Source organism: Rhincodon typus, chromosome 2 (assembly GCF_021869965.1).
Source record: "Rhincodon typus isolate 14 chromosome 2, sRhiTyp1.1, whole genome shotgun sequence".
In the NCBI taxonomy this organism is placed as follows: Eukaryota; Metazoa; Chordata; class Chondrichthyes; order Orectolobiformes; family Rhincodontidae; genus Rhincodon; species Rhincodon typus.
Window position 1 is genome coordinate 47711721 of NC_063333.1, and position 26389 is coordinate 47738109.

The 26389-nt window shown below is 39.0% G+C and overlaps 1 protein-coding gene across 1 annotated transcript in view; it reads left to right on the forward strand.

Annotated features, from left to right (window-relative positions):
- Nucleotides 1-26389, forward strand: part of cdk14 (cyclin-dependent kinase 14) — a 365296-nt gene that overhangs the window by 210981 nt on the left and 127926 nt on the right. Inside the window, 1 exon segment of the mRNA XM_048607904.1 lies at nucleotides 25512-25635. Coding sequence (XP_048463861.1) covers nucleotides 25512-25635 — 124 coding nt within the window.

Consider the following 26389-nt stretch of genomic DNA (forward strand, 5'->3'; position numbering starts at 1 on the left):
AAAGGATATTACGCAGTGGAAATTAGGGTAGCTCTTTGGCCTATTTAGGTTGTTTTGTCATTCAAAGTTTTTTTTTTTTTTTTTTTCTTCAGGAATTCCACCTGTAATTTTCATCTTTCTGTTGCCCTGCTATCTAGCTCATATCTTGTGAAACTGAAATATGCCCATTTGTTTTTGAACTGTTGGCTTAAGGCTGCTTTCAATGTTTTGGTGCAGTTTCTCAGATTGTTAATGGGAAATAGTAGTGGGTACTCAAACCTTCATTTACCTGATTTTTGATCTGGATTTTTACAAACATTGCATTGTTCCATCCTTTGAGAATGTAAAGAGAAAAACATTTTTAAAAAAAAAAAAAAAAACAAACAAAAAAATCCTGTAAACAATATGACTGGCCCTCAGTTTTTGAAATAGTAAAAAAATTATCAGTTTTATCTACTACTCTTTGCATCAGCAGGGCTCAGTGGTGTTACCTTTAGCAAGTAGATTAATAAATGGATTTGTTGAAATTCCTGGCCATGGCGTGGCTGAGTGATGACCAGTTATTTTCCTCAGATGATTGGTGCCAATTCCATTGCTGTTCAGTAGTTGCTATGCATAAATGATATGCTCCCGAATTTTCTAGATCTTTGTCTTTATGGGAAAGACACATCAGCAATGATTTTCTAAATTAGCAACTGAGATGTTTTCATTGTGTCTTTCCTGAGAAATAGAGAAACAGGTTGAATCATGTGTGACAGCATTGTGTCTACAGACCACAATATAATGAATTATCATCTCTTTTTCGTATGTTTGTATGAATTTTAAACAAAACACTTTGACACATTTTACCTTGTGTATTGGAACTAAATTAAAAGGAAATATCCACAGTTGACCCAAGCATCAAAAACGAGAGCACTGAAAACAAGCAGATTATACTTTGAAGGAACGAGAGGAAGATTAAAACAAAATTACTTACGACATTGCATCTAATTCTACAGTGTTACAGCTATAGAGAAGGTGCAAAGAGAAAATAGAGGAACAAACTGTAGAACTCAAATTCCTTGGTTTGGGACTGGACATTTGTCAAGATTTGTTATTTTTGTGGATGCCAGGAGTTTCTTCATCATTCAACTTATGGTAAGGTTCCACCAAAGTGGTAGCCATGTAAGATTTGGAGTGTTCAACTTAACATTAATTGTGGTTGACTTGAGTTGGAAGAGTCAGTATAAGAGGGTCTGTCAGCTTTGACTGGTTACAACAATGCTTTATGCAATTATTTTTTTAATCAACCTGTTCAGACATGTGACAACATATCTCTGGAGCAAGTGGGACTTGAAACTAGGCCTCCTGGCTCAGAGGTAGAGGCACTACTACCACCACACAATTCACCCTGCAATTTGCTTTGAGAATTAACCTACAAAGTGGTCTCACGTGTTCTGTAATCACCATAAAGTGTAGTAGTGGGTCTCCTCCTTCCGGTAGTAAAAACTATAATCTCATGACTGCACCTCTCCTTTGAGCAGAGATGCAGCTGCAGACAAAGGCCTATATGGTGTTGCCCTAGGTTCTTAACTTGACCACAGTTCAGTAGAATACAATATTAATTGCACATTGCTAAACTGAAACTAATTGTTTGAAAATTGCTGTTGAATCCTACAGCATGCCAATGATGGAGTTAGGTTTGAATGATGTTGCCCATTCTAAGTTCTGGGCCTTCCACTCTCTTTCACAAATTTGACAACATTCATGATGTTCGGTCTGTCAGTATCTTGTCAAGCTGAAGTACTTTATTAAATGGAGCTGATTTAAATTGCTTATGGAGACCTTTAGCCATATGTTGATCTTTTTGCAGGTTTAAAGAAAACAAAAGCCATTCTCATGCTCAGAAAGTCTTCATGTTTTCGATTCTCAGAAATAGTTTTATTTCATGAGAATTCATGAGTATACTGTAATATTATACAGAGATGCACAATGGATGAACCACTTGACATGATCTATTGGCAGGAAGACAGGAGCAGCAGGAGAATCTAAGGGAGGTCTAATTTAATCAAGAAGCAAACGAGGAGAATTGGACCATCCCAGCACCACTTATCCAGCAGGATGGTCCTTGGTGTACATTAATATTCTGTCGTGTGCCGTGCTTGAATTAGGAAGATTTGAAGGTGCTTGATTGTTGCTACTGTCGGACTTGCATCCAAGGTGCACCATGTGAATAGCTTCACAAAGTGACCCCTTCTATCTATTTATTTAATGCTTGCCTCCTTCCTGTGTCTCAGTTGTTCCATTATATCATTTCATCCACAGAATGCCACCTGTGTTAATGGATTCTTTCCTTTTTAAGTATTTTTCCTTTGATAGTGCTTTCTTCATAACAGTTCAAGCTACTTATTCTGTTATTTTACTCCATTCCAGTAGTTTAAGTTGTGAAAAGTTGCCATTCAGATTTGGTATTTTACACCTAGTGTGCATAGCAGACTTCCAGTGGCAGCTCTGCATGGGTGAGAGTTTCCTTTCCGATTTAGAAAGTTGTGGTTTCAACCTTTGAATTTTAAAAAAACTTTAAAATCTCCTACAAAAACACTGGAAAAGCTCAGCAGGTCTGGCAGCATCTGTGGAGAGAAATCAGAGTTAATGTTTTAGGTCGTGTGACCCTTCCTTAAAATCTCCATGCTTTAAACTTGAGGATGTAATCAAAGTTGACTCATTTGTGCAGTGCTGATGGAGTGCAGCGCTGTTGGAGATACTAACTGAATTTTTTTTTCTCCCTGTCACTTTATGGTAACAGGGCCCTTGGAGTTTATTGTGTTGGTGACTTGTGCAGTTATTATCAATCAGGTCATAATTTCCTGGGATTTTTGTGTCATTACACTTGCTATATTAATCATTGTTCCCATCCTGCAGTTAAATACCGGTAATCACAATCACAAAATTCCTCAATACTATATCTTTTTCTCAGCTGCTTCTTCAACTATGAAATAATAGCAGTGTGGGACCATGAGGATTTGGTACTGCCATGAATTAATACTCAAAAATCTGTTTCCTTAAAACATGTTTTCCACTTGGCTTGAGCTTGTTTGCTCCTGGACAGTGAGACTCGTGACTGAGTGCTTTTTCTCATATGTTAAACAGTGAAGCTGCTATACAGTTTATTACAAAATCAAATGCCTCAGAATATTAAAGTTAATCTACAAAAGGATTTAAGACACGTCAATGCCCTCATTTTTAAAAAAATATTGTAGATTGAAACTATTAGAGCGAAGTTAAATACTAATTAAATTAGGCCTTGAATTAAAATTGTGTTTGCATGTTAAACATATTTTCCACGTGAGCAATGTGCAGGCTCTCATCTGGGACTGCATACTGTGAGCAGCACACTTCACAACTTGGTTATTCCAAGAAATAGATTTTAATACCAGCATTACGATTCAGCCATATTAAGATGTCCATTGCCTTTCCCTAACTACAAAGGAGCTTAGAAATTAAGAGCAGGAGTAGGCCATTCATCCCCTTCATGGCTGGTTTGATTACTATACATTGCTGCTTTATCGCAGAGACTGGCTTATGTGGAGAGGTTGAGTGAGTTGGGCCTGTAATCAGTGGCGTTTAGGAGAATGAGAGGAGATCTCATTGAAGTATATATGATTCTTGGGGAGTTTTGCAGGGTATATTCAGAGAGGCTGTTTTTATTTGTGGGAAAGTCTAGTACCAGAGGGCATAATTTTGGTAAAGGTTCACATGTCAGACAGTAGTGGGGAACTTTTTTTTTTTGGAGGGTAGTGAATTTTTGGAGTTCTTTACCAAAAAGCAGTGTCCAAGCTGGCTCATCAAGCATATTTAAGGTAGAGATAGATTTATAATTATTTAAGGGAATCAAAGATTATGGCGATAAAGCAGAAAAGTGAAATTGAGGATTACCAGTTCAGCCATGTTCTAATTGAATGGCAGAGCGGTCTTGATGGATCAAATAGCCTACTTCTGCTCATAGTACTTATAATCTTGTGAAATAGAAATAGTGCAAGTGGAACTTTTTTAAAAAGGAAATTAGTAAAACAAGGAAAATGCTTGAGGAGGTATTAGTGAGCACAATAAAAGCCCAAAAATATATAGCATATATAGAACAAAAAAGAGGGAAAGAGTAGGGCCTAGTAAGGATCACAGGTAATCTGTGTGTGGACGTGAAAGAAGTCGACATTGTCCTCAAAAAATGCTTTCTATCTGTCTTCGCAATGGAAAAAGACGATGCAGGTACAGACATCAGGGTGGAGCACTGAAATGCTAGAAGAAAGAGAGAGAGAGAGAAGATGGTAGTGGGTTTAGCAACCTTAAACGTGGATAAATCTGCAAGCCTGGCTCTGAGATATCCCAGACTGTTTTGGGAGGCAAAGGTGAAGATATCAGAGACACTGACAGTAATTTTCAAATACTTTCTGTCTACAACTGAGATTCCAGCGAACTGGAGGACTGCTAAGGTTATTTCATTCCTTTTAATCAAAAAAAAAGAGACAGAGGGAAAGAGGAAATTATAGACCAGTTAGTCTAATATTGGTAGGGGAAATTATTAGAATTTTTGAGGGACAGAACACATCCACACTTGGAGATCCGGAGTAATCAATATGTCAGGAATAGACAGTTAGGATAGAGTGAATCCCTTGAGTATAAGGGCAGTAGGAGTTTACTTGAGAGGGAAATCAGGAGGGCAGAAAAAGTACAAGAGATCTTTGGCAAATAGGGTTAAGGAGAATCCAAAGGGATTCTATAAATACATTAAGGGCAAAAGAGTAACTAGGGAGAGAGTAGGGCCCCTTAAAGATCATCAAGGCCATCTATGCATGGAACCCCAGGAGATGGGCGAGATACTAAACAAGTATTTCGCTTCAGTATTTACTGTGCAGAAGGACATGGAAGCTAGAGACCTTGGGGAAATATTGATGTCTTGAAAAGAATCTATATTACAGAAGAGGAAGTGCTGGATGTCTTAAAACACAAAGGTGAATAAATCCTCAGGACCTGATTAGAAAGGTAGTAAGAAAAAGCCAGGGAACTGTGGACCGGTGAACCTGACATCAGTGATAGGCAAGTTTGTTGAAGGGAATTCTGAGGGACAAGATCTGCATGTATTTAGAAAGGCAAAGACAGCTTAGGGAGAGTCAGCATGGCTTTGTGTGTGGGAAATAGTGTCTCACTAACTAGACTGAGTTTTTTGAAGAAGTGTCAATGAAGATTGATAAAGATAGAGCGATGGATGTTGTCTAGATGGACTTCAGCAAGGTGTTCGACAAGGTTCTGCATGGTAAATTGGTTAGCAAAGTTGGATCATGTGGAATCCAAGGGGAGCTAGCTAATTGGATACAAAGTTGGCTTGAAGGTTGGGGACATGGTGGTGGTGGGTTGTTGTTTGGACTGGAGATCTATGACCAGAGGTGTGCTGTAAGGATTGGTGCTGGGTCCACTGGTTTTTTTTTTTTTTCTCTCCTTCGTTCTATAAATGTTTTGGTTGTGGATATAGGATGTATGGTTGGTAAGTTTGCAGATGGCACCAAAATAGAGGGTGTTGTCAACAGTGAAGAACGTTAACTGAGTACAATGGGACCTTGATCAGATGGGCCAATGGGTTGAGGAGTGGAAGATGGAGTTTAATTTAGATAAATGGGAGGTACTGTATTTTGGAAAGGTAAATCAGGGCAAGGTTTATACACAATGGTAAGTTCCTAGGGAGTGTTGCCAATTAAAGGGACCTAGGGGTACAGGTGCATAGTTCCTTCAAAATGGAGTTGGAGGTAGATACGGTAGTGAAGGAGTTTGGCACTCTTGCCTTTATTGGTCAGTGCTTTAAGTATTGGAGTTTGGGATGTTATGTTGTGGCTGTACAGGACATTGATTAGGCCATTTTTAGAATACTGTGCACAATTCTGGTCTCCCTGCTATAGGAAGGATGTTGCAAAACTTGAAAGGTTCAGAAAAGATTTACAAGGGTGTTGCCAGGGTTGGAGAGTTTGAGCTATAGGCTGGGGCTATTTTCCCTGGAGTGTCAGTGGCTGAGGGGTGAAATTATGGAGATTTATAAAATCACAAGGGGCAAAGATAATGCGCATAGCCAAGGTCTTTTCCCCATGGTAAGGGAGTCCAAAACTGCTTAGATGTAAGGTGAGAGGGAAAGATTTTTACGCGGAGTGTGGTATGTGTATGGAATGAGTTGCCAGAGGACATGGAGGCTGATTCCTACCAAGATGCTTTTTAAATGTTGTTATTGTGTGTGAATAGGAAGAGTTTAGAGGAATGTGGGCCAAATGCTGGCAAATGGGACTAGATCCGTTTAGGATACCTGGTCAGCTTGGATACATTAAATTGAAGAGTCTGTTTCTGTGCTGTGTAACTCTGTCTCAAGTGCAGCATGAATTTGTTAAAGGGAGGTAGTGTTAAAGAAATGGTCGGGGGGGAAAGAGCTGTTTGAAAACTTGAATTATGGAAGGAATTCCTGCACGTTTTCAAAATAAAGTTACTGAAATTGATTGTGTGCAGTGCTTACACTGCTGGTTTGTTCAGGCAGTGGGAGAAGCTGTTTGTAGACAGCTTTTCATCAGGAGATATGTGCAGAGTGAGATTTGGCTGATTTTTGTGCAACTAGTCACGAATCCCAAAGGTCATCAGCCTGATGAGAATTCTATAGTCATTGGGTAGTAGAACAGTTTCTGGCTGTGAATGATACAGAGAAGCACATAGATCTCTGGATGGGCAGGTGTTGTAAAATTCGGGTGTTACTTGTTTTGTCTGCAGTAAAGACCGATGCACAATACCTGTTCATTTCATCTGCAATATCCTTGGTTTGCATTAATTCCCCAGACATATTTTCTATAGGACCGATACTCAGTTTAACTGCTAATAAAAGTTCCCACAGATACTTAAAATCAAGTTTTATATTTTTAGATAGCTTTTCCTTTCTTTAAAATAAACAGAATGATTACTCTTCATATTCTGGCTAATCTTGTGTAAAGATAGGTGCCAAGTCAGAATTTTATAACTTTTAGTTAAGCTTGATACTTATTTAACTTTTTTAGTTTATCATAGATAATGGGTCCTCCCTTTTGAAAAATTTCTTTCTCATTGAAATATCTGTTCTGTACATTGAGAAATATCTGCCTAAATGTCTGATACTGCACCAGTATTGACCTATCCCTTAACTTGATCTGTAGTTCACTTTAGCCAGATCTCCTTTCCTGTTGCCATCATTGTCTTGATTTTAAATTTAAAGTATCAGTCTTCAACTCACTCTTTCCTTCGAAAGGAATGCAAAATTCAGTGACATTACAACTGCCACTTCAAGGTCATTAATCAATCCTGTTGTATTGCATGCTACCATGTCTACAATAGCCTGTCTTCTAGTTGGCTCTAAACAACCTATTCCAAAAACATTCAATGATCTCCTTTATCTCAGCTACCTGAGAGTCATACAGCATGGAGCAGACACTTCAGTCCAGCCAGTCCATGCCGGACATAATTCCAAACTAAAGTAGTACCACCTGCCTGGTCCCGGCCCATATCCCTCCAAATCTTTCCTATTCATGTACTTATCCAAATGTCTTTTAAAATGTTAATTGTACATGTTCAGGATGTTCATTTCAAATGCGAACCACCCTCTGTGTAAAATATTTGCCTCATGTCTTTTCTTAAATATCACTCCTCTTACCTTTAAGAATGTGCCCCCTAGTCTTGAAAGCCCCTATTCTAAGGAAAAGACAACTACCATTAACTCGATTTATACCCCTCATTATTTTGTTAACTTCTATCAGGTCACCTCTGAACCTGCTACGCTCCAGTGAAAAAAGTCCCAACCTATCCAGCTTTTCTTTATAACTTAAACCTTCCATACCCGGCTACATCCTGGTAAATTTTTTCTGAACCCTCTCCAGCTTGATCATATCCTTCCTGTAACTAGGTGACCAGAACTAGACCGTATTCCAGAAGAGGTCTCACCAATGTCCTATACAACCTCAATATGACTTCCCAACACACAAACTCAAAGGACTGAGCAATGAAGGCAAGCATACCAAATGTCTTTTTAACCACCCTGTCTATGTGATGCAAACTACAAAGAATTACGTACCTGCACCCTTCGATCCCTCTGTTTTACAACAGTACCCAAGGCCCTACCATTAATTGTATAAATCCTATCCTTGTTTGCTGTACCAAAATGCAATACCTCACATTTATCTAGATTGAACTTTGTCTGCCATTTTTCAGCCCATTGATCAAGATCCCTTTGTCTTAGAAAACCTTCTTCACTGTCTACTATGCCACCAATTTTGATGTCATCTGTAAACTTACTCACCATGCCTTCTATATTCTCATCTAAATCAGCTTTATAAATGACAAACAAGAGGACCCAGAACGGATCCCTGTGGAACACCATTAGTCACAGGCCTCCAGTCCGAAAAGCAACCCTCCACCATTGCTCTGTCTTCTGTCGTGAAGCCAATTATTTATCCAATTGGCAAACTCACCCTGAATCCCATGTGACCTAACTTTACTAATTAGTCTACCATGTGGAACCTTGTCAAAAGTTTTACTAAAATACAAATAAACCATGTCTACTGCTCTGCCACCATCAATCTTCTTGATAACATCCTCAAACTCAATCAAGTTTGTGAGACACTATTTTCCTTGCACAAAACCATACTGACTATCCCTAATCAATTTTTGCCTTTCTAAATGTTTATTCAATCCTATTTTTTAGAATTACATTGTGGGTAAATTGTTGGAGGTAAGTCAGATTCACCCTCCAATCATCAGGCACCTCACCTGTAGTTATAGATTATGAAAATATTTCTGCAAGAGGTCTCTTAATTTCCTCCCTTTCCACAACACGTTCTGGGATACATTAGATCTAATCCTGGAGATTTATCCACCTTTATATTCTCTAGGTCTTCCCGAACTTCCTCTTCTATAATGTGAACTATTTTTAAAACATCAGAGTTTCTTTCTCTGCATTGTATAGAATCCATTTCTTTCTCCACAGTAAAATCTGACGGAAAATATTCCGTTAGTATCTCTGCCATCTCCTGGGGTTTAACACAAAGATGACCTCGTCGATCTTTAAGAGGCCTTACCTTCTCTCAAGTTACCCTCTTGCTTTAATTATTTGTAGAATCTCTTTGGATTATCCTTAACCTTATCTGCCAATGCTATCTCTCATCCCCTCTTTGCCATCCTGATTTCTCTCAAGAATGCCTCTACACTTTATATTGATCAAGAGATTCAATTGAACCAAGTTGTCTATATCTCTTAAAAAAATTATTTTATTCTTGACTAGAACCTCAGTATCTTTATTCATCCATTGTTCCTTAATCTTACCATCCTTAGCCTGAACTCTCGTTATCACGTTCTTGAACACCTCCCAATTGTCAGGCATACTTTTACCTGTGAACAGTCTACTTCAATCAACTTCTGAAAGTTCTTGTTTCATACCATTAAAATTTGTCTAACTCCAATTAAAAACTTTCACATTTTATGGAAGGCTTATCTTTTTCCATAATCATTTTGAAACTAATAGCATAATGATCGCTGGACCCAAAGTGTTCTCCCACTTTTACTTCCGTCACTTGCCCTGCCTTATTGCCCAAAAGTAGGTCTAGTTTTGCTAGTAGGAGCATCCACCTGTTGATTAAAGCAAATTTTCTTGAACATATGTTTGATCTAGTCTATCTGTAGATTAAAATGCCCCATGAAACTAGACCACACTTGGAATATTGTGTTCAGTTTTGGTCGCCTTATTATTGGAAGAATGTGGAAGCTTTAGAGAGGGTGCAGAGGAGATTTACCAGGATGCTGCCTGGACTGGAGGGCAGGTCTAATGAGGAAAGGTTGAGGGAGCTAGGGCTTTTCTCATTGGAGAGAAGAAGGATGAGAGGTGACTTGATAAAGGTGTACAAGACGATGAGAGGCATAGATAGAGTGGATAGCCAGAGACTTTTTCCCAGGGCGGAAATGGCTATCACGAGGGGGCATAATTTTGAGGTGATTGGAGGAAGGTATAGGGGAGATGTCAGAGGTAGGCTCTTTACACAGAGCGTGGTCGGTGTGTGGAATGCCCTGCCAGCAGTGGTAGTAGAGTCAGATACATTAGGGACATTTAAGCGATTCTTGGATAGGCACATGGATGATAGTAAAATGAAGGGAATGTAGGTTAGTTTGATCTTAGAGTAGGATAATAGGTTGACACAACATCGTGGGCCGAAGGGCCTGCACTGTGCTGTACTGTTCTATGTTCTATGGTTCTCACTGCCTTGCTGGCAAGATTCCATTTTTTCCTTCTTTGTATTCCATCGTACTGAGTGATTATTATGGGTGTTGGGAGGTGTGTTGGGGGTGGGTGTGTCTGTATTTTGCTCTTACAAGTGACTTCTTGTGTTTATTATTTCTCATTTTCTACCTGACATCCTGGTTTCCTGAAATTAGGATATCCTTCTCTGTGTCCTTTCCAATTGCCACATACACGTCAATATTCAGGCCCTGAGTTATTATTCTGCTGCCATGTGTCTGTAATAGATATCAGAATGTACATACTTATTTCTCACTGCATTATCAATTTGCCTGTTTGTTTTCGAATGTTACATACATTCAGATACACGGCCTTCAGTTTTGTTTTCATTATTTTTGTGATGTCTGACCTTATCTATTGACTTACTCTTAGGTTCGCATTCTGTATCCCTTCCTGATACTGTCTGTTTAACATGTCCCGTATTAATGCCTTGCTTTCTTGTGCCTTGATCCTAATAGATATTATCACTGGACTAGTCAGATCCCAGACTGAAATCTGGTTTGATAGATCATGTTTTGTTTTGATTTTAGTGGGATGCTCTTCAATAAAACACAAGCATGCAATGTTAAAGATTGGACTTGAATAATAAACCAGAAGATGCTTACGCACAAAAAATGAAAATCAAAATAGAACAAAACTAAACTATTTACGTATAACAAATTTTAAGATTTAAAAACACACTGGTAAAATACAAACCTATTAATCCCAATGGCACTCCTTTTACTGTATGCACAGCAGAGACAATCCCTTTCCTGTCATCTCTACAGACAGTGCAGGGGGTTACCGAAGGCAATTAGGAAAGTGAAGAGGGGACATGAAAAAAAAGTGTATAAAAGAAAGTACAAAGGCATTTTATAAATATTAGGGGAAAGAGGAGGGCCAGTTTGGGATCAAAGTAGCAAACTGGGTGGGCAGCTGGCAGACATGGCTGATGTTCTAAATGAGCACTTTGCATCTGTATTCGCTATTGAGAAGGATAGTATAGGTATAGAAATTGGGGAGATGGCTTGTGACATACTTGAGCAAATCACAATTGAGCAGGAGGAGGCATTTGTGTTTTAGCTGGTTTAAAATTGGACAGCCCAGATAGGACGAAGGGTCTCTTCATTATATAAAACTCCGACTCTATGAAGGCACATGAGAAATGCATGACCCACGTCGTCTTCGAATTGAGGAGTAGCTGATGGTGATGGCAGTCAGTGACTAGGATGGGATGTAGAATTTAAGGACTTGGAAAGAGATTGAAGGCTTCCTTGTTATTATTGAATTGAATATTGTCACTTGTGTTTCACAATAAATAATACAGTAAAAGGGCACCATTTTGAATAGTTTAAGAACAATAGAATAAAAATAAATGACTGAAAGAGACATCTCTGTTCCACTACCACCACCATGAGCCCTGGGCCAGCTCACCACCAACACCTGAACCTCCTCCCCTCCTCTTCCTCCTCTGCCTCACCACCACCTGCACTGCACCCACCATCTTCGGAGTCACCACTGTTCAGGTCAACAGATGGTCTTTTGAAATAAGTAGTCCCTTGCTTACTGTTAGCAGGAACTTCAGTAGTGGCGTGATTTGTCCCTGTAAAAAGTATAACCAGTGCTAATGTGTGGGAAGGGGTTTGTTTGGTGGTTCCCAATGTTTAACATTCTTCTCCCTCCACCCCAGTCCACTGACCTCAAACCCTCCCACTCATTGAGGAGCATGAGCATCAAACATCTAGGCCTTTATTTCACATGCATTACTTTTATCTGTGTTTTGTGGTACAGACTTGTTTTCTCTCTCCACTCCCCTTAGCTGCTCAAGCCTTCTTTAACTAGTGGGCAGGTTGGTTATGGCTTCATCCTATTAGTTGATTAGTAATAATGCATGGCGTGAGTAGAATGTACTTTGATATGGGTATAACAGAGAACTGATAGAATTGAACATAATTGGTAGACTCTAGAACACTCTACCATTTTGAGGCTTAATGCACAGTTGCAACAACAAATTTCAATTACTGCCAAATTGGTTTTTTATCTAGAATTTTCTAGATTGTCCACTGTTTGTTCTAATGTCTACTTCAATTAACTGTGTGCTTTGATCTTTTTTGCACACTTTTCTAAACCTCACAGTAAAGTTAGCTTTACTTGCACCTTTATAAATGCACATTCAGCAGCTTAAACAACTGTTATTAATGCTTCATTTATTGCCCAGAGCTCCAAGACTCCCACTCTGCTGTTAGTTAAAGCCAAGTGTATATGCCCACATCATGACCAGAACATTTGCCAGATGGGGCATATAATGAAGTGGCAGAGTGGGTGCTGGGATGGAACAGCCTTTTCCCTGATGCAATGGATATGCTCATTATACAGCTATGAATTTCATTGCAGTTAAACAAATTTCTATTTTTCATTCACAGGCCAGAGCACAAGCAGGTGGATCACTGATAAATAAATGTTATGCCAAATTAAGCTCCCTTTTACAGATGGTGAAGAGAATAGATTGGAGAATGAGAAGCTCATTGGGTGGTACATATGCTGTTAGAATGGAATGACATTTTATTTCCACATCCCCCTAAGACGTGAGATTGCCTGTCTGCAGCTTTCATTGTGCCTGTATATATTCAATCATTTAATTGCAAAATTTGAATATTTAGCTTTGGATAGTTGTATTCAGTTATTTTCTTTATATTTTTGCCAGTTGTTTTTAGGCTGTACATGTGATTTTCACTCCAATTTCGCTCTTGAATAAGCAAACGTAATTTTTTTCCAGTTCATCAAGCAATTTTTAATTGTGATACCAAAGGTAGATAACTAGCTCTGAAAAGATTTCAGCACTGCAAATTGAACTTGTTTTCAAATGTATATCTTGTAGTTTCCTATTTGAGTAGTCACCAAATATTTAGGTTTCATCTTAATTAACATCATTGGTTTCAATACAGGATGCTAAAAATAGCTAAAATTGTCAAATTGGTTAAAGCAGGTTACAGTTCTGGTTTAATGTCTTCATGGATGATGCTTGTTGGTTGATGTCACACCTTTAAATTGCCTTGTAGGTGCAATTCTTTTCGGTGTCTCTCAAAGTCTGTATTTTGGCATGGAATTTTATTATTGTTGTTGAAGTGCCTCAGATTTTAAACTGAATTGTTTTAATATTGCCTGGTTGTCCCTACAGCTCAACAAGACAGCAGTGTTCGTCATTCATTAAATTTTTAATTCTCTGGGTAAGGCAAATAATCCAACTTGACAAATCCACTGGGAATCTGTGTGACCTTTTCAGCAGGAGTCAGCTAATTCTCCATTTCTATCTTACATTAGTGTCATTACATCACCATCATCACTTATTTTCTCCTATTATTGTCATTAATTGCAATCTGAAAATTCTGAACCTGTTTCATGAATAGAGAATGAGCATTTCTCTGTAATTTTGTCCCTGGCCATTAACATTACATAGGTGATTTGATCATTTATTTCATTGCTATATGTAGGATCTTGCTGGTTTGTAAATAAGCTTTCATGTGTCCTACTTTGTAATAGTGAGGATATTTTTCTCACTTTCATATTTATGGAAACTTCTTTTTAAACCAAATTTTGTGGTGTTTTCCCTTTTTTATTGGTCGAGCATTTTTCCTGAATCATTAGCCATCTCCCTCAGGCATTTGCATTGTGCAGATTATACTCATGATCTTGGATAGAATAATTGATGTGACAGCTCCCTTTGGAATTGCGCACAATTGTGCGCTTAGCCATTTCTAGCTCATCCCGTGTACATCATTAGACATAAACCGAAGAGCAACAAAGATTCAAAAGACAAAGGAAATTGGATACAGTCCATGTTCCAAAACTGATAACTTTAGCAGCCAAGTCAGCATTGGTATTAAGGATGTCATTGAAGCTGTATTTGCTAAAACCTGCAAATCACAAAGAAGCATCTAGTTAATTTAATAAATGTGGAGCTGGCAAAGCACAGCAGGTCAGACAACACACAAGGAGCAGGGAAGTCAACATTTCAAACTGAAACCCTTTGTCAGGACTGAAGGGTTTCGGCCCAAAATGTTGACTTTCCTGCTCTGTGGATGCTGTGTAACCTGCTGTGCTTTTTCAGCTCCATATTTATTGACTCTAGCCTCCAGCATCTGAAGTCCTTATTGTCTCCATTTAGTTAATTTATTCAAGGTGAAGTTTTTTAGTTGGTCCTTTTTATTAGGAAGGTAATAGGCGGAGACTAAGTTGTAACATAAAGACACAACACTTGAATATCTCTGTACACTGTACTTGATAGATCTAATTGAAGGTTATATTGTCAAAACAATGATAATTGGCTTGCTCACAATAGAGCTCAAATTCCAGTTACTGCTTTGAAAAAGAAACCTAATGTGTGTGTATCCTGATATAAGAAGACTTGTACACTTGACAGTACTAAGATTTCCAGCTTGGTAATGTACTAAGCTAACAAGGCGCTGTCATCAGTGACTGTAAAGGTAATCTCAGTGATTGAGAAAATCCATTTTGTCAGGACAATTATCTATAAAGAAATGTTTGAGTTTAAGTACCATTTGTTAAGAGACCAAGAAAGTTCCCTGGAAATAATTGGGAGACTTATGATGCAGTTTAAGTTTAATAGATAAAGTTTAATTTTTTTCTTTCTTTGTTTTTAGTTTCGCCAGGTTTTCTCTGGTTCATTACCTTATTGAAGGAAGGATACAGATATTATTTTTATTTTAGTTATTCAGGATACATTTGTCACTGGCTGGGCCAGCATTTATTACCCATTACTAGTTGCCCTTGAAGGTGGTGGTGAACTGTGACCTTGAACTGCTGCAGTCCTTGTATGTTGGAGGGATTATGGAGAAGGTTCACCAGACTAACAGGTAGAATTGCAGAGGGGTTCTCTTGTGAAGAAACATTGGCAGGCTGGACTTTGATCTGCTGGAGTTTGGAAGAGTAGGAGATGATTTGATTGAAATATACAAGATCCTGAAAAATGTTGACAAGATAGATGTGGAGAGTATGTTCCTTGTTATGGGAAAATCTGGAACTAGTGGTCTCTGTTTAACACTCAAACTGTCTATCTAAAAGAGATGAGGCAATTTTATATTCCCTCGGGTGATATCTTCTGACAAGGTGATGAAGGCAGTGTCCTTGAATCCTTTTAATGCAGAAGAGGGTTGATTTCTTGTGAAGCAAGGAGGTGAAAAATTATCAATATAGGCAGGAATGTGGATTTGAAGTCACAATCAGATCAATCAACCAACCATGATCTCATTGAATGGTGGAGCAAACTCAAGGAACTGAATGGTCTTCTGTTTCTAATTCATATGTTCATTTCACTGATTTCAGAACGGTAAGATTGAGTAGGATTTAATCCTCGGCCTTTGACAATGCCTTTCTATAAGTGAACCCGTGAAACTAGGCAGAGGTGAGCCTGCCCTGCCTGCAAAAGTAGTAGACTCGCCAACTTTAAGGGCATTTAAATGGTCATTGGATAAACATATGGGTGATAATGGAATAGTTTAGGTTAGATGGGCTTCAGATTGGTTTCACAGGTCGGCGCAACATCAAGGGCCAAAGGGCCTGTACTGCACTGTTATATTGTATGATGTACTACTATTCTCCTTGACTAAGCTTCATCTAAAAATTAGAATTTATTGGTCAAATGTATGAACAATCCTGAAGTAAATTAAATGTTTTCCTTAAAAAAGCTGTTCTGTTGAGGCTTTTGGTGTGCCACTTTCAGCAGCAGTGAAAATATTTCTGTAAAGCATGCAAAGCTTGCATGAATGATTTTTTTTTTTCACCAGCCATTTTTGCAGGTATCAGGACTGAAACTCCTAATCCCTTGCCTGAGGAATATCTCTGTTTCCTAGGAGCAAATGCTAGGAAGTAGAAGTGGTGACCTGGTAATCGCTGGTCTCCTTTGTTTAGTGCTTGATTAAGATTTTTGGATCATTGGTTGGTTGAAAGGGGGCAGTCGATGCCTAAGCTTTGCATTCAGTATTTGCACGATGCAGCCATTTAACAGGTGGAAGGAGTTGGTTCTAATTTTGTACTGTATTTTTATTTACAGCAGACTTTTTGGACTCTAGCAAAAGAAAAATTGCACTCTCTCTGTTTCTGAATAGTTGTGAAAAAGACTGAAGAATTAAGAATTAATTGATTAATGAAGAATTAATTTTGGATGGCAAGGTGGTGCAGTGGTTAGCACTGCTGCCTCAGCTCCAGGGATCCAAGTCCAATTCCACCCTTGGGCAACTGTCTGTGTGGAGTTTGTATATTCTCCACCCTCGCACCGCCGCCCCCCCCCACCGCCACCCATGTCTGCATGGGTTTCCTCCAGATGCTCTGGTTTCCTCCTGCACTCCAAAGATATGCAGGTCAGGTGGATTGGCCATGCTCAATTGCACACGGAATCCAAGGGTGTTAAGGCTAGGTGGGTTAGCCATGCAAAATGTGGGGCTATGGGAATGGTTGTTGGTCTGCATGGGATGCTTTTCGGAGCGTCAGTTCAGACTCGATGGGCTGAGTGGCCTTTATCTGCAGTGTAGGGATTCTGATTCTAAGAGCAAGGTGATTTTGGATCAGGTGAAAATAATTGGCTCTGGGCTTTTGAATATTTACAAACAGGAATGTAGTCTATGCAGTGGAATGTGCAGCATTCAGCAAGAAATTTTCAGTCATTGTAAGAATATTGATAAGTGTAATAATTCAATTAGTCACAGGGATATAGGACTTTCTATCAATAAAAGTTAACCAATTAATAAGCGTGGGAGGAAGGAATCGAGAAGTTTGGTTGGCTATTGTGCTTGGAAACTGAAGATGAACTATCTCAGCTTTAAGTGATCTCAAGAATATAATTTGATCAAAACTCAAAGATGAAGTCTTAGGAATGGCTTCTGTCAGCAAATGAAGGTTTTGAATAATGCCCTGGAACACCCTTTTGTACACTGGGGCTTTGCATACCCTGATGGTCATCATTGTGCAGCTCTTTGTTGCTGGGAATGGGAGATAATGGTGATAAAGCAAGTTTCATTGGGAGAATAGGCACAACTCGCACTATGAACTCGGTCTGCCTTCCTGTACAAGAAGTCCCTCTCAGCTAAACAAGAAAGCATTAAAAGAAAAAGTGCTGGATGTATGAAACAAGGTGGAGAATTGAGCAAGAGATAGTAGGAACTGCAGATGCTGGAGAATCCAAGACAACAAGGTGCAGAGTTGGATGAACACAGCAGGCCAAGCAGCATCTGATGAAGGGTCTAGACCCGAAACGTCAGCCTTTCTGCTCCTATGATGCTGCTTGGCCTGCTGTGTTCATCCAGCTCTGCACCTTGTTGTCTCGGAGAATTAAGCGATTATAGTTATAACAAATTACTGTATAATAACTGAGCAATATCTAGACAATTGTCTGCGAAATGCAAGGCATATTGGAACAAGAAGAAAGGAGTTCTGTTCCATTCCAGATGTTTGTTTTCTTAATGGTGCACAAGGACATAGTGGTTAGAATAAAAACCAAGCATTAGTGTTCAATGTAGAATTCAGTCCCCAGATCAGATCCCCCTCAAAATAAAGACTGTGTCCCTTTATCAAGGGTTCCGAAGACGGGAGGTTTATAGCAACTGACTAGTGTGTAAGAGGGGAATGGTTTCAAGATGGAAGTTAAGTGCTTGGAGAAAGATGAAGCCAAATCGCTGCCCTTTGTTCTGTATGGACTGATCATCTATTCCTTATGAATAAAATCTGTTCCATATATTTAACTCCCTCTTGCTTGCTTTCAACATCTTGCCAGTACCACAGAAGGAAGGAGGTTGACCAGCAATAATTTGATCCTTGACCTTAGCCAATGTTTCATCAAAGATCCTAGGGCAGGACCTTCCAAATCGATGCCCAATTCCATTTAGAAAATCTCATCTCGTAATGAGAACTCTATCAATTGCGAGGTCCCTTCCAAGCCACTTACTATCTTGACTTGGAAATATATTGCCGTTCCTTCACTGTTGCTGGGTCAGAATCCTGGAATTCCTCCCTAATGGCATTGTGGGTCAACCACACACATGAACTGCAGTGGTTCTTCTCAAGGGCAGCTAGAATTGGGTAATAATGGTTGTTAAAGCTCGTGATGGCTACATTCACATAGGTGAATTAAAAAATACAGAACATTGGGCTCCTGAAGATGGGTAAGAGTGAAACAATTTAATTTAGCAAGATATTTTTCAATCATTTCTGACCTGAGCTCAGGTCAATGTTCATATCTGAGAAGGTTAATTTTCTGAATACCAGCTTTCTTGAGACTTTTAGCATGCTGCTGTTACCAGGAAAAAGCACTGTAAAGCATTCTTGAACTCCTCTCTCCTGCTTAATGTTGCTTCTTTGCATTGTTTATTTCTAACTCTTGGCAGCATGGAAATCTATTTCCTGGAAGCAAACATTAAGGGGGGTAAGAAAAGGGTAGCTGAAGGAGAGAGACCAACACATCGCTCGTACCACATGTGAGGAAAAATGTGTTCCTAACATCTTGCCACTTGTGTATAAAGGATTGCCTTGATTCTCTAGCTAATGCGCACCAGAAAACTAGGTGTCATCATCTGGTCCCCTGCAGGAGACATTGGGAAGACTTCAAAAATTAAAGGCTAGGCTTCTGTAAAATTTATTTGTCGTTGGAAAGATCTGAAATAATGTAGATGCTGGAAATCTGAAATGATGTTGGAAGTACTCAGCAGGATTGGCAGCATTCACAGAAAGTGGCCACTAGATGTAAAATTGCATTTCATTGCTCTAGCCATTTGTCAGTGCTTGGTTTGGCCAAACAGTGAGCTTTTGGCTAGAATTTTGGACAAGAGGTTTAACCAGATCAGCAGACCTGATGATAGAGATATCAAGATTTCCTAAAGAAGCAAGTGGCTGAATCATTTTTTTTCCCATGCAGACATTACAGATTCCAATGTTTTAGAAAGTATATAGTAGCATTTGAAAATTGAGGTAACAACGTTGGGGAAAAAAATGGTGAGACTGCACTTGTTATGAGGAATGTATTAGTCTATCTCCTTCTCTAACCCTACTGTACAGTGATTGAATGCCCTGTTCTATACATTTATAGTCCTTCATGTGTCTTTAACTGCCCTTTAAAATGGCACAGCAAGTCTGATTTTTTTTTTCCATTATCCATTAGGAGAAGTAGGCAATTTTCCAATCAAATTTGCTCAGCCATTCAATGAGATCATGGCTGATCTGATGATCCTTTGCTCTATTTTCCTACCTTATTCTCAGTCCTTGATTTCCTTACTGATTAAAAAATCTGTCCGCTGTAGCTTTGAGTATAGTTAACATGACCTCACCAGCCCTTTTGCTGTCAAGAATTCCACAGATTCCCTACCCTCTGAGAAGGGGCGCAAAGAAGCTTCATCTCTGTCTTAAATGCCCCACAAGTGGAAATAGCCCCTGTAACTTGTCAAGTTTCATAACAATACTTTGTTTGAATAAGTTCTCTTCTCATTCTAAACTTTGATAAAATGCCAACCTACTCAATCTTTCACATTTTAAAAAAAAAAAAAAAAAAAAAAAAAAAAAAAAATCCCTCCATGCCCAGGTAACTTGTTGTGGACATCTTCAAAAGCCATGTATGTCTTTCCTTAGATAAGAGGACCAAAACGGTTCACCGTATTCCAGCTGTGGTTTAGCTAGTGCCTTGAACACCTCTACATTTATACTTCATTTCCTTTTGAAATTAAGGCAAAGATTCTATTTGCTTTACCAATGACCTGCTGATCTTGAATGTTAACTTTTTGTGAATCATACACGAGGACTCCCAGATCTGTCTACAACAGTTTTCTGTAGTCTGCCCTTACTTACACCACCTTCAGCTCTTCTATTTGTACTGCTAAAGTGTATAACGTCACATTTCCCCATGTTATATTCCAACTGGTACATTTTTGCCAACTTGCTTAAACCGTGTACGTCCCTCAGGAGACTCCTTTGTTTTACCCTCACTACGTCCCACCTATTTTTGTAATATCCACCAAGACTGTGATAGCATGTTCACTTCCCTCATCCAAGTCATTAATATCAAATATAAACTGATTTCTTGATGGAGGTTGCCATTCTGAAAATACTCCCTTTATCTCAACTCAGTTTTCTATTAGTTAGCCGCACTAATATATTACATCCAAGACCACGGGCTCAAACCACTGTGTCAAAAAGGTCCATCACCATCATCCCAGATCAACTGACTGATTATTAAGTGCCAGCGTTTCCAGTAGCAGTCACATCCTGATAATGACTAAGTATACTATCTAGATAAAAAAGATTTTGTTCCATTTTTTGACAATATTCTCTCGTAAGATGTGGACATTGTTGACTAGGCTAGCGCTGAGTTCGTTGGAAGGTGGAGGTGAGCTACCTTTATGAACCACTGCAGACCATGTGGTACAGTTAGACCCACCATACTGTTACAGAATTCCATATTCTGATTAAATGACAGTAAAGGAATCACTATAAAACTTTTTCGCATTCAGTATTTGCTAATGTCATGCTTTCAGGCCCTGCCCTTTATAGTTTGGTGCCAAATTCCCATACTTTTAGCAGAACATGAAGTTATCCAATCTGCATTTGCCATTTAAAAATTGGCATCTTCCAAGAGTTTAGCATTTTGTATAACTGTAACATGGCCTACTTCATGCTCTGTAGCACCTAAAAGGTGCTTTTAGTTGCGCACACTTCTGTTTTTATGTTCAGTTTCTACTTCAACTTTCAGCCTGTCAAAGTCACATCATTGCTCATCTGATAAAAAGACATTGAATCTGTTCCTTGTATTCAGTCTTTAGAATTTGGTGCTTTTGTGCAATTAAATTTGTGCAAACTTGCAAAAAGAAAATAGCTCCTTTTCTGCCGTCTAAATCTAACAAAGTATAACCACGCTTGTCTTTCCTATCCGTAAAATCACATTTGCAGAACAGATTAGAAAGTGCCAGGAGGTGTCTGTGGGTAAGTGTGCAAATACATATCCTCATCATCAAGCCTATTTTACAATGCACTGCAACATCAGTAAGTAACGCCCAGTTACTGTACATGATTCTATCTCTAATGTCTTTGGCAGCTGCATTTTGTATCTGAATGCCCATTTGCTTGTCCGCCTCTGCCATTCATCTGTCATGGCTTTCTAACAGGATGAAGCAGGCAGTAAAATGACTGCAAATCTTCATAGGGCTGGATGGTAATTAGGATAATACCTCTGAATCAGTCTTATTAAATTACCAGTCGCAAACTCCCGTCTTGATTGTAAAATAAATCTTGTTAGGTTATTCTGTGTGCAGCTTTGGCAGCAGTATCTTCCAATCATTGGCTTTTTTGGCAGTTGGCAGAGAAAATCTCCTGAAATATACAGCACTGATATTGAAATGTTTGTTACTGAACAGTTGTTTTCCAGACTGCAGACATGTCGGGCTACTTTGACACTGGCATGGATAGATGGGTTGTGCATGTTGTCAGGATAACTGGCACAAATGTTGGGAATCTTCTTAGCATCTCCACCTTTGCACATTCTTGTTCACTGTTGACTTGTGCAAGTAACAGATAGATTTAATAAAATACAGGTATTTCAATACAAAGAAAGGGAGGTCGGCATTTGTGTTGCACCTTTAACAACCAAAGGCCATCCTAAAACACACCACAGCTAATCAAGGACTTAACTGCGATTGCAATTTGAAAAGAATGGAACAAAAACAATCAATCGTCACACTGAGATCCCACATATAAACATACAAGGTGACCAAATCTTCCACTCGTGCTCTTGACACTTCGCCCTGAGTAAACCAGCAATACTGAGGGAAGTGACAGAATATCACTGGCAGGCTGATACTGTAGTTGTACCACAGTGAGTGTATGGTTCTCTTCTCTGATGTGTGCTACATCTCGTTAATTTGAGCTTGATTAAACATTCGAAATCGCTTGACTGTCAAACTAAATCTGATCAATCATTTTATGATAATTCTGTAAAATGTGCAATTCTAAATTTCCCTGGAATCCTAATAGACTTGTATCATCTGACTCAAATTTTCAAGGACGCAATTTACAAAAAAAACTTGCCTGTCATTTTCTTCTAGTATTGTTGATCTTATTGTGGAAGAAAGGACAAAATTGATACTGCGAACTCAGAATCTAACTTTCCAATCAATGGTTGCAGCATTGTTTAATTCATGGGAAAAATGTACATACCAACTGTCAGGATTTTATACCTGTATTGTTTTGATTGTCTGGTCTGACTGTCAGGGTTTGACAGAAATCAGCAGGAAAATTGGTTTCTCTCACCTCCCTTGTGTGTATTTGTTGCATGTGATACTTGCGATACTTATTGAATCTCTTAAATATGATGCAGAATGCATCACTTTTAATTGTTCAATTGGAGCATGCTTTGGGGTTTACCAATTATGTGCCTTCAACATTTGGAGTTTTTTCCCTCCTTTATTTATCACCCCCCCCCCCCCCCAAAAAAAAACCAGTATACCCCAAAAAATGTTGTGTATATCCACAGCTTAATTTAAAAAGTATGGGCCACTACCTTTCTCATGTCAGTGCCATTCTGAACTGTTATTCAGCTTTTGCTATTTTTTTCAGTGTGGCTGTTATGATTTGAATGTAAAAACATAATTCAAAATGGCACACTGTCCACAGTGTGCCTGTCTCACTCAGTATAAAATGCAGGTATTCCATATATTATTACAGCATTTCAAGAATGTCCTCCTCATTCATGTACTGAGAAGCATGTTGCATTTCTGTGACTTTGATCAGATCTTAAAGCTGTTTGTATATAAATTATTTCCTTTTGTGTGGTTTGGGAAGCATTTTCAAAGTTCAATCAGATGGGTTCAAATCATACTGCATCAGCAACATATCTACATGGAATTCTTGTGATTAATGAAAGATTGCAGCCACAAATATTCAGCATTGGTCAAGTGTAGGAACGATGTAAGAACGTCTACAGAATATTCCAAGCCTGGGGAGAAATCCAAAGAAAGCAGAAAGGAGTTAGCCAGATAAATATCTTTGCCACCAAAATACAACCTACTGCCACCAGCCTACATGGGTAAATGTCTGAATGTCTGATTTGACTTTAAAAAGAGAGAATTATCCAAGATGGCGGTGGGGTAGGACGCTTTAGCTGGAGCTCATCTGTTCTGTCCACTTCTATTTTTCTTTGTCTTTTTTTCCTGTCTTCTTTCGTGGCAATGTCCTGAACTCCCGGCCACAGCATGGACCGGGCATGGTCCTTTTGGCAGCCTGTGGTGGCCTTTCCACTGAGCGTGGGCTTCCAGCCTTGGTGATTCCAGAGTGATCTCCTGGCCTCGGTGAAGCCTGACACAGTCTGGAGTCAAGGCCTAGTGTAGTCTAGAGGCTAGATGCCAATGTGGACTGGTTTGGACGGACTGTTGTTCTGAACTTTTTATTTCTGTATTTTCTAATTTATTCCTACAACCTGTAATGCTGGACTTTTTATTTCTTTAGTTTTCTAATTTTCTTCCTTAAAAACTCGTACTGAAGATTTTGCACCTAAGGTGGTGCCGTAAGTGGTGACTTGTAAACTTTTCACTGCTCATTTGAGTGCATATGATGATAAAGTTAATTAAATTCAATTTGATTAGTTCTGGGAAAATGTGAAATGTGGAAGCAGGTCCAGTGTGAAAGGTGGTAATGTTTAATTTTGTTCATTTCCCAACACACCCTCTGGCCCTGCTTGCTGACATTCCCTTATGCACATGCTTACATGCAAACACCCACTTTCTCTCATCAACAACCGCACCCCAAACCTCTCTAGGAAGCCTGTTGCGAGTGGCTGAGTATGACCGAGGGTGTTGGGTGACAGTGAGCATGACCAGACGTAGTGGGCCTGAAGCAACATTTTGTGCAGCTGATTATTCCCCAACTATTACCCACGGCATAAGTTGGGGGCTACCCCGTTTAACTCTGCCCTCACACTCTTAACTCTCCCCTTCCTGTTCACTGTTCTTGTCCCAATTCTCCATACTTACCAGTTTTCAGTACCACCCGCTCGGAGGCAGCAGGATAGATTACTGGCTGCCTGTGATGCTTTTATAAGCCTATGTCCATGCGGAATTCGGCAGACAAATTCATGAGGCTGGAAGACTGTTTGGCAGTACAGTCATCTTATATGAAGAGTACACTAGTATAGTAGTTCCAAGTGGCATTGGTCTCAGCCACATCATCCCTATTTTTATCTTTGTGTACCCTTCAGCATATGGCAATGCAGTCTGTTATTTCACCTTGTACAGATAAAAATGAAACCATAAACATGTACAAACCACAAATGGATTTCGTTTGGAAATGCATTTTTCCAGCCTTGGGGGCCTGTACTCATAGTTTAGAAAAATATGTGCCCTTATTGAAACATATGAGATTTTTAGCAGGGTTGACAGGAAAATGCAGAGAGGTTGTTTGCCCTTTTTGGAGAGTCTAGTGCCAGAGGGCATAATCTCAAAGTAAGGGGTCAGTTGTTCAGACAGAGATGAGGAATTTAATCTCTCCAAGGAAGTGAACCTGTGGAATTCTTTACCACTGTGAGCTGTTGAGGCTAGGTCATTTAAGTACATTCAAAGCTTGGCAGATACCTTAATTGGTAAGGGAATCCAGCTTTACAGGAAAAAGCAGGAATGTGGAGGTGACGATTATTTATTCAGCCATGAGCTTGTTAAATAGCCACACAGACTCAATGGGCCAAATGGCCTATTTTCTGCTTCTACATCTTATTGTCTTAGAGACCCATGAAATATGTACTATTACGCCCGGCTGGCGCCGTATTCTGGGAAAATTTAATTGGTTTTCAACACCAGGGCCATTTAACTGGGGATTAGCCACAACAATGTTGCAACATAGGTTGGTTGAAGTGGGCTATTAAGGTCAGTCCTCCAGTTCATAGATTCTCTCTTCCCAGTGAATCGTAGCCAGTATCAGCTGAGCTGTCTGGCAGAAATAATTTTGCATCTGATTTTGGTTGAAATTCCCTGTTATTCGGTTGGTCCCCAGAATTTAGTGGTTATTCCATTTAAAAGCCATTCACTAATTTCAAAGGAGTGGAGTTCAGAAATTTGACACAACTTTGTCTTATGGCAAAAGTAATAGTATTTGAGATTTGTCATCATTATACTTAATTTAAAAATTTAAATTCCTTGAGCTGTTTTGATGTTTCAGGCCGCCTACTTATTGCTTTGCCTTTTTTTTTTTGCCTTTTCAGCTCTTCTTGTTTCAGTTGCTGCGGGGCCTATCCTACATTCATCAACGATATATCCTGCACAGAGACTTGAAGCCTCAGAATTTGCTCATCAGTGATAATGGCGAATTGAAACTGGCAGACTTTGGTAAGAGGAGGCAGTTAGTTTAAGTAAAGGCAAATGGTGGGGGGGGAAATGTAATTCTTTTACTTAATTGGATAGCAATCTAATTGCTAGCTTTCATCTTTTGAAAGAGTAAGAAGACAACAAACAGAAATTGAAGTTAGAAAAATTCATTCACATCAGTTTTGTTTTCTTTGGAAAAAATCAGATTTTGAAATGGTCTATTTAAAGCTTCATTATAGAATTGATTGAAACTGTTTTCTTTGCATGCTGTCAATGTGAGAGAGCACAAGTTTTAAAGATTAGGACGTTAAAACTAAAGGAAATGCACTTGAAGATTTTGAATGAGTGATAAAAATTATAAATGATCTTCCGAGGTAGCAGTCAATCTAAATGGGTCTAAAAGATAGTTTGAAATGTGCTTAGAGAGAGAAGGAATGAAGGAGTTACGTTGCTATTTGAAAATGGTTGAGATTTGATTTGGTGTAATACCTTTATCCGTCTTGCCAAACAGTTTATGATTTTAACATTGTGTTCTGAATATGGGGAACACGCTGTTTTAAGTTACGTACAAAAATAAGATTATCCTTGTTAATTTCTATTGCACATTGAAAGAAAAATAAATTGGGTTTATGATTAGTTTCTTTCTCCCTGTTGACTGTGTTTATTCTCAATTTGGTTTAAATGTGGCCTTTTACTCTGAGGCCACAGATATCACTGTAGTTCCTGATTCTGATTTGAGCATAATTAATTGTATAGAGCACTTCCTTCAAAATGT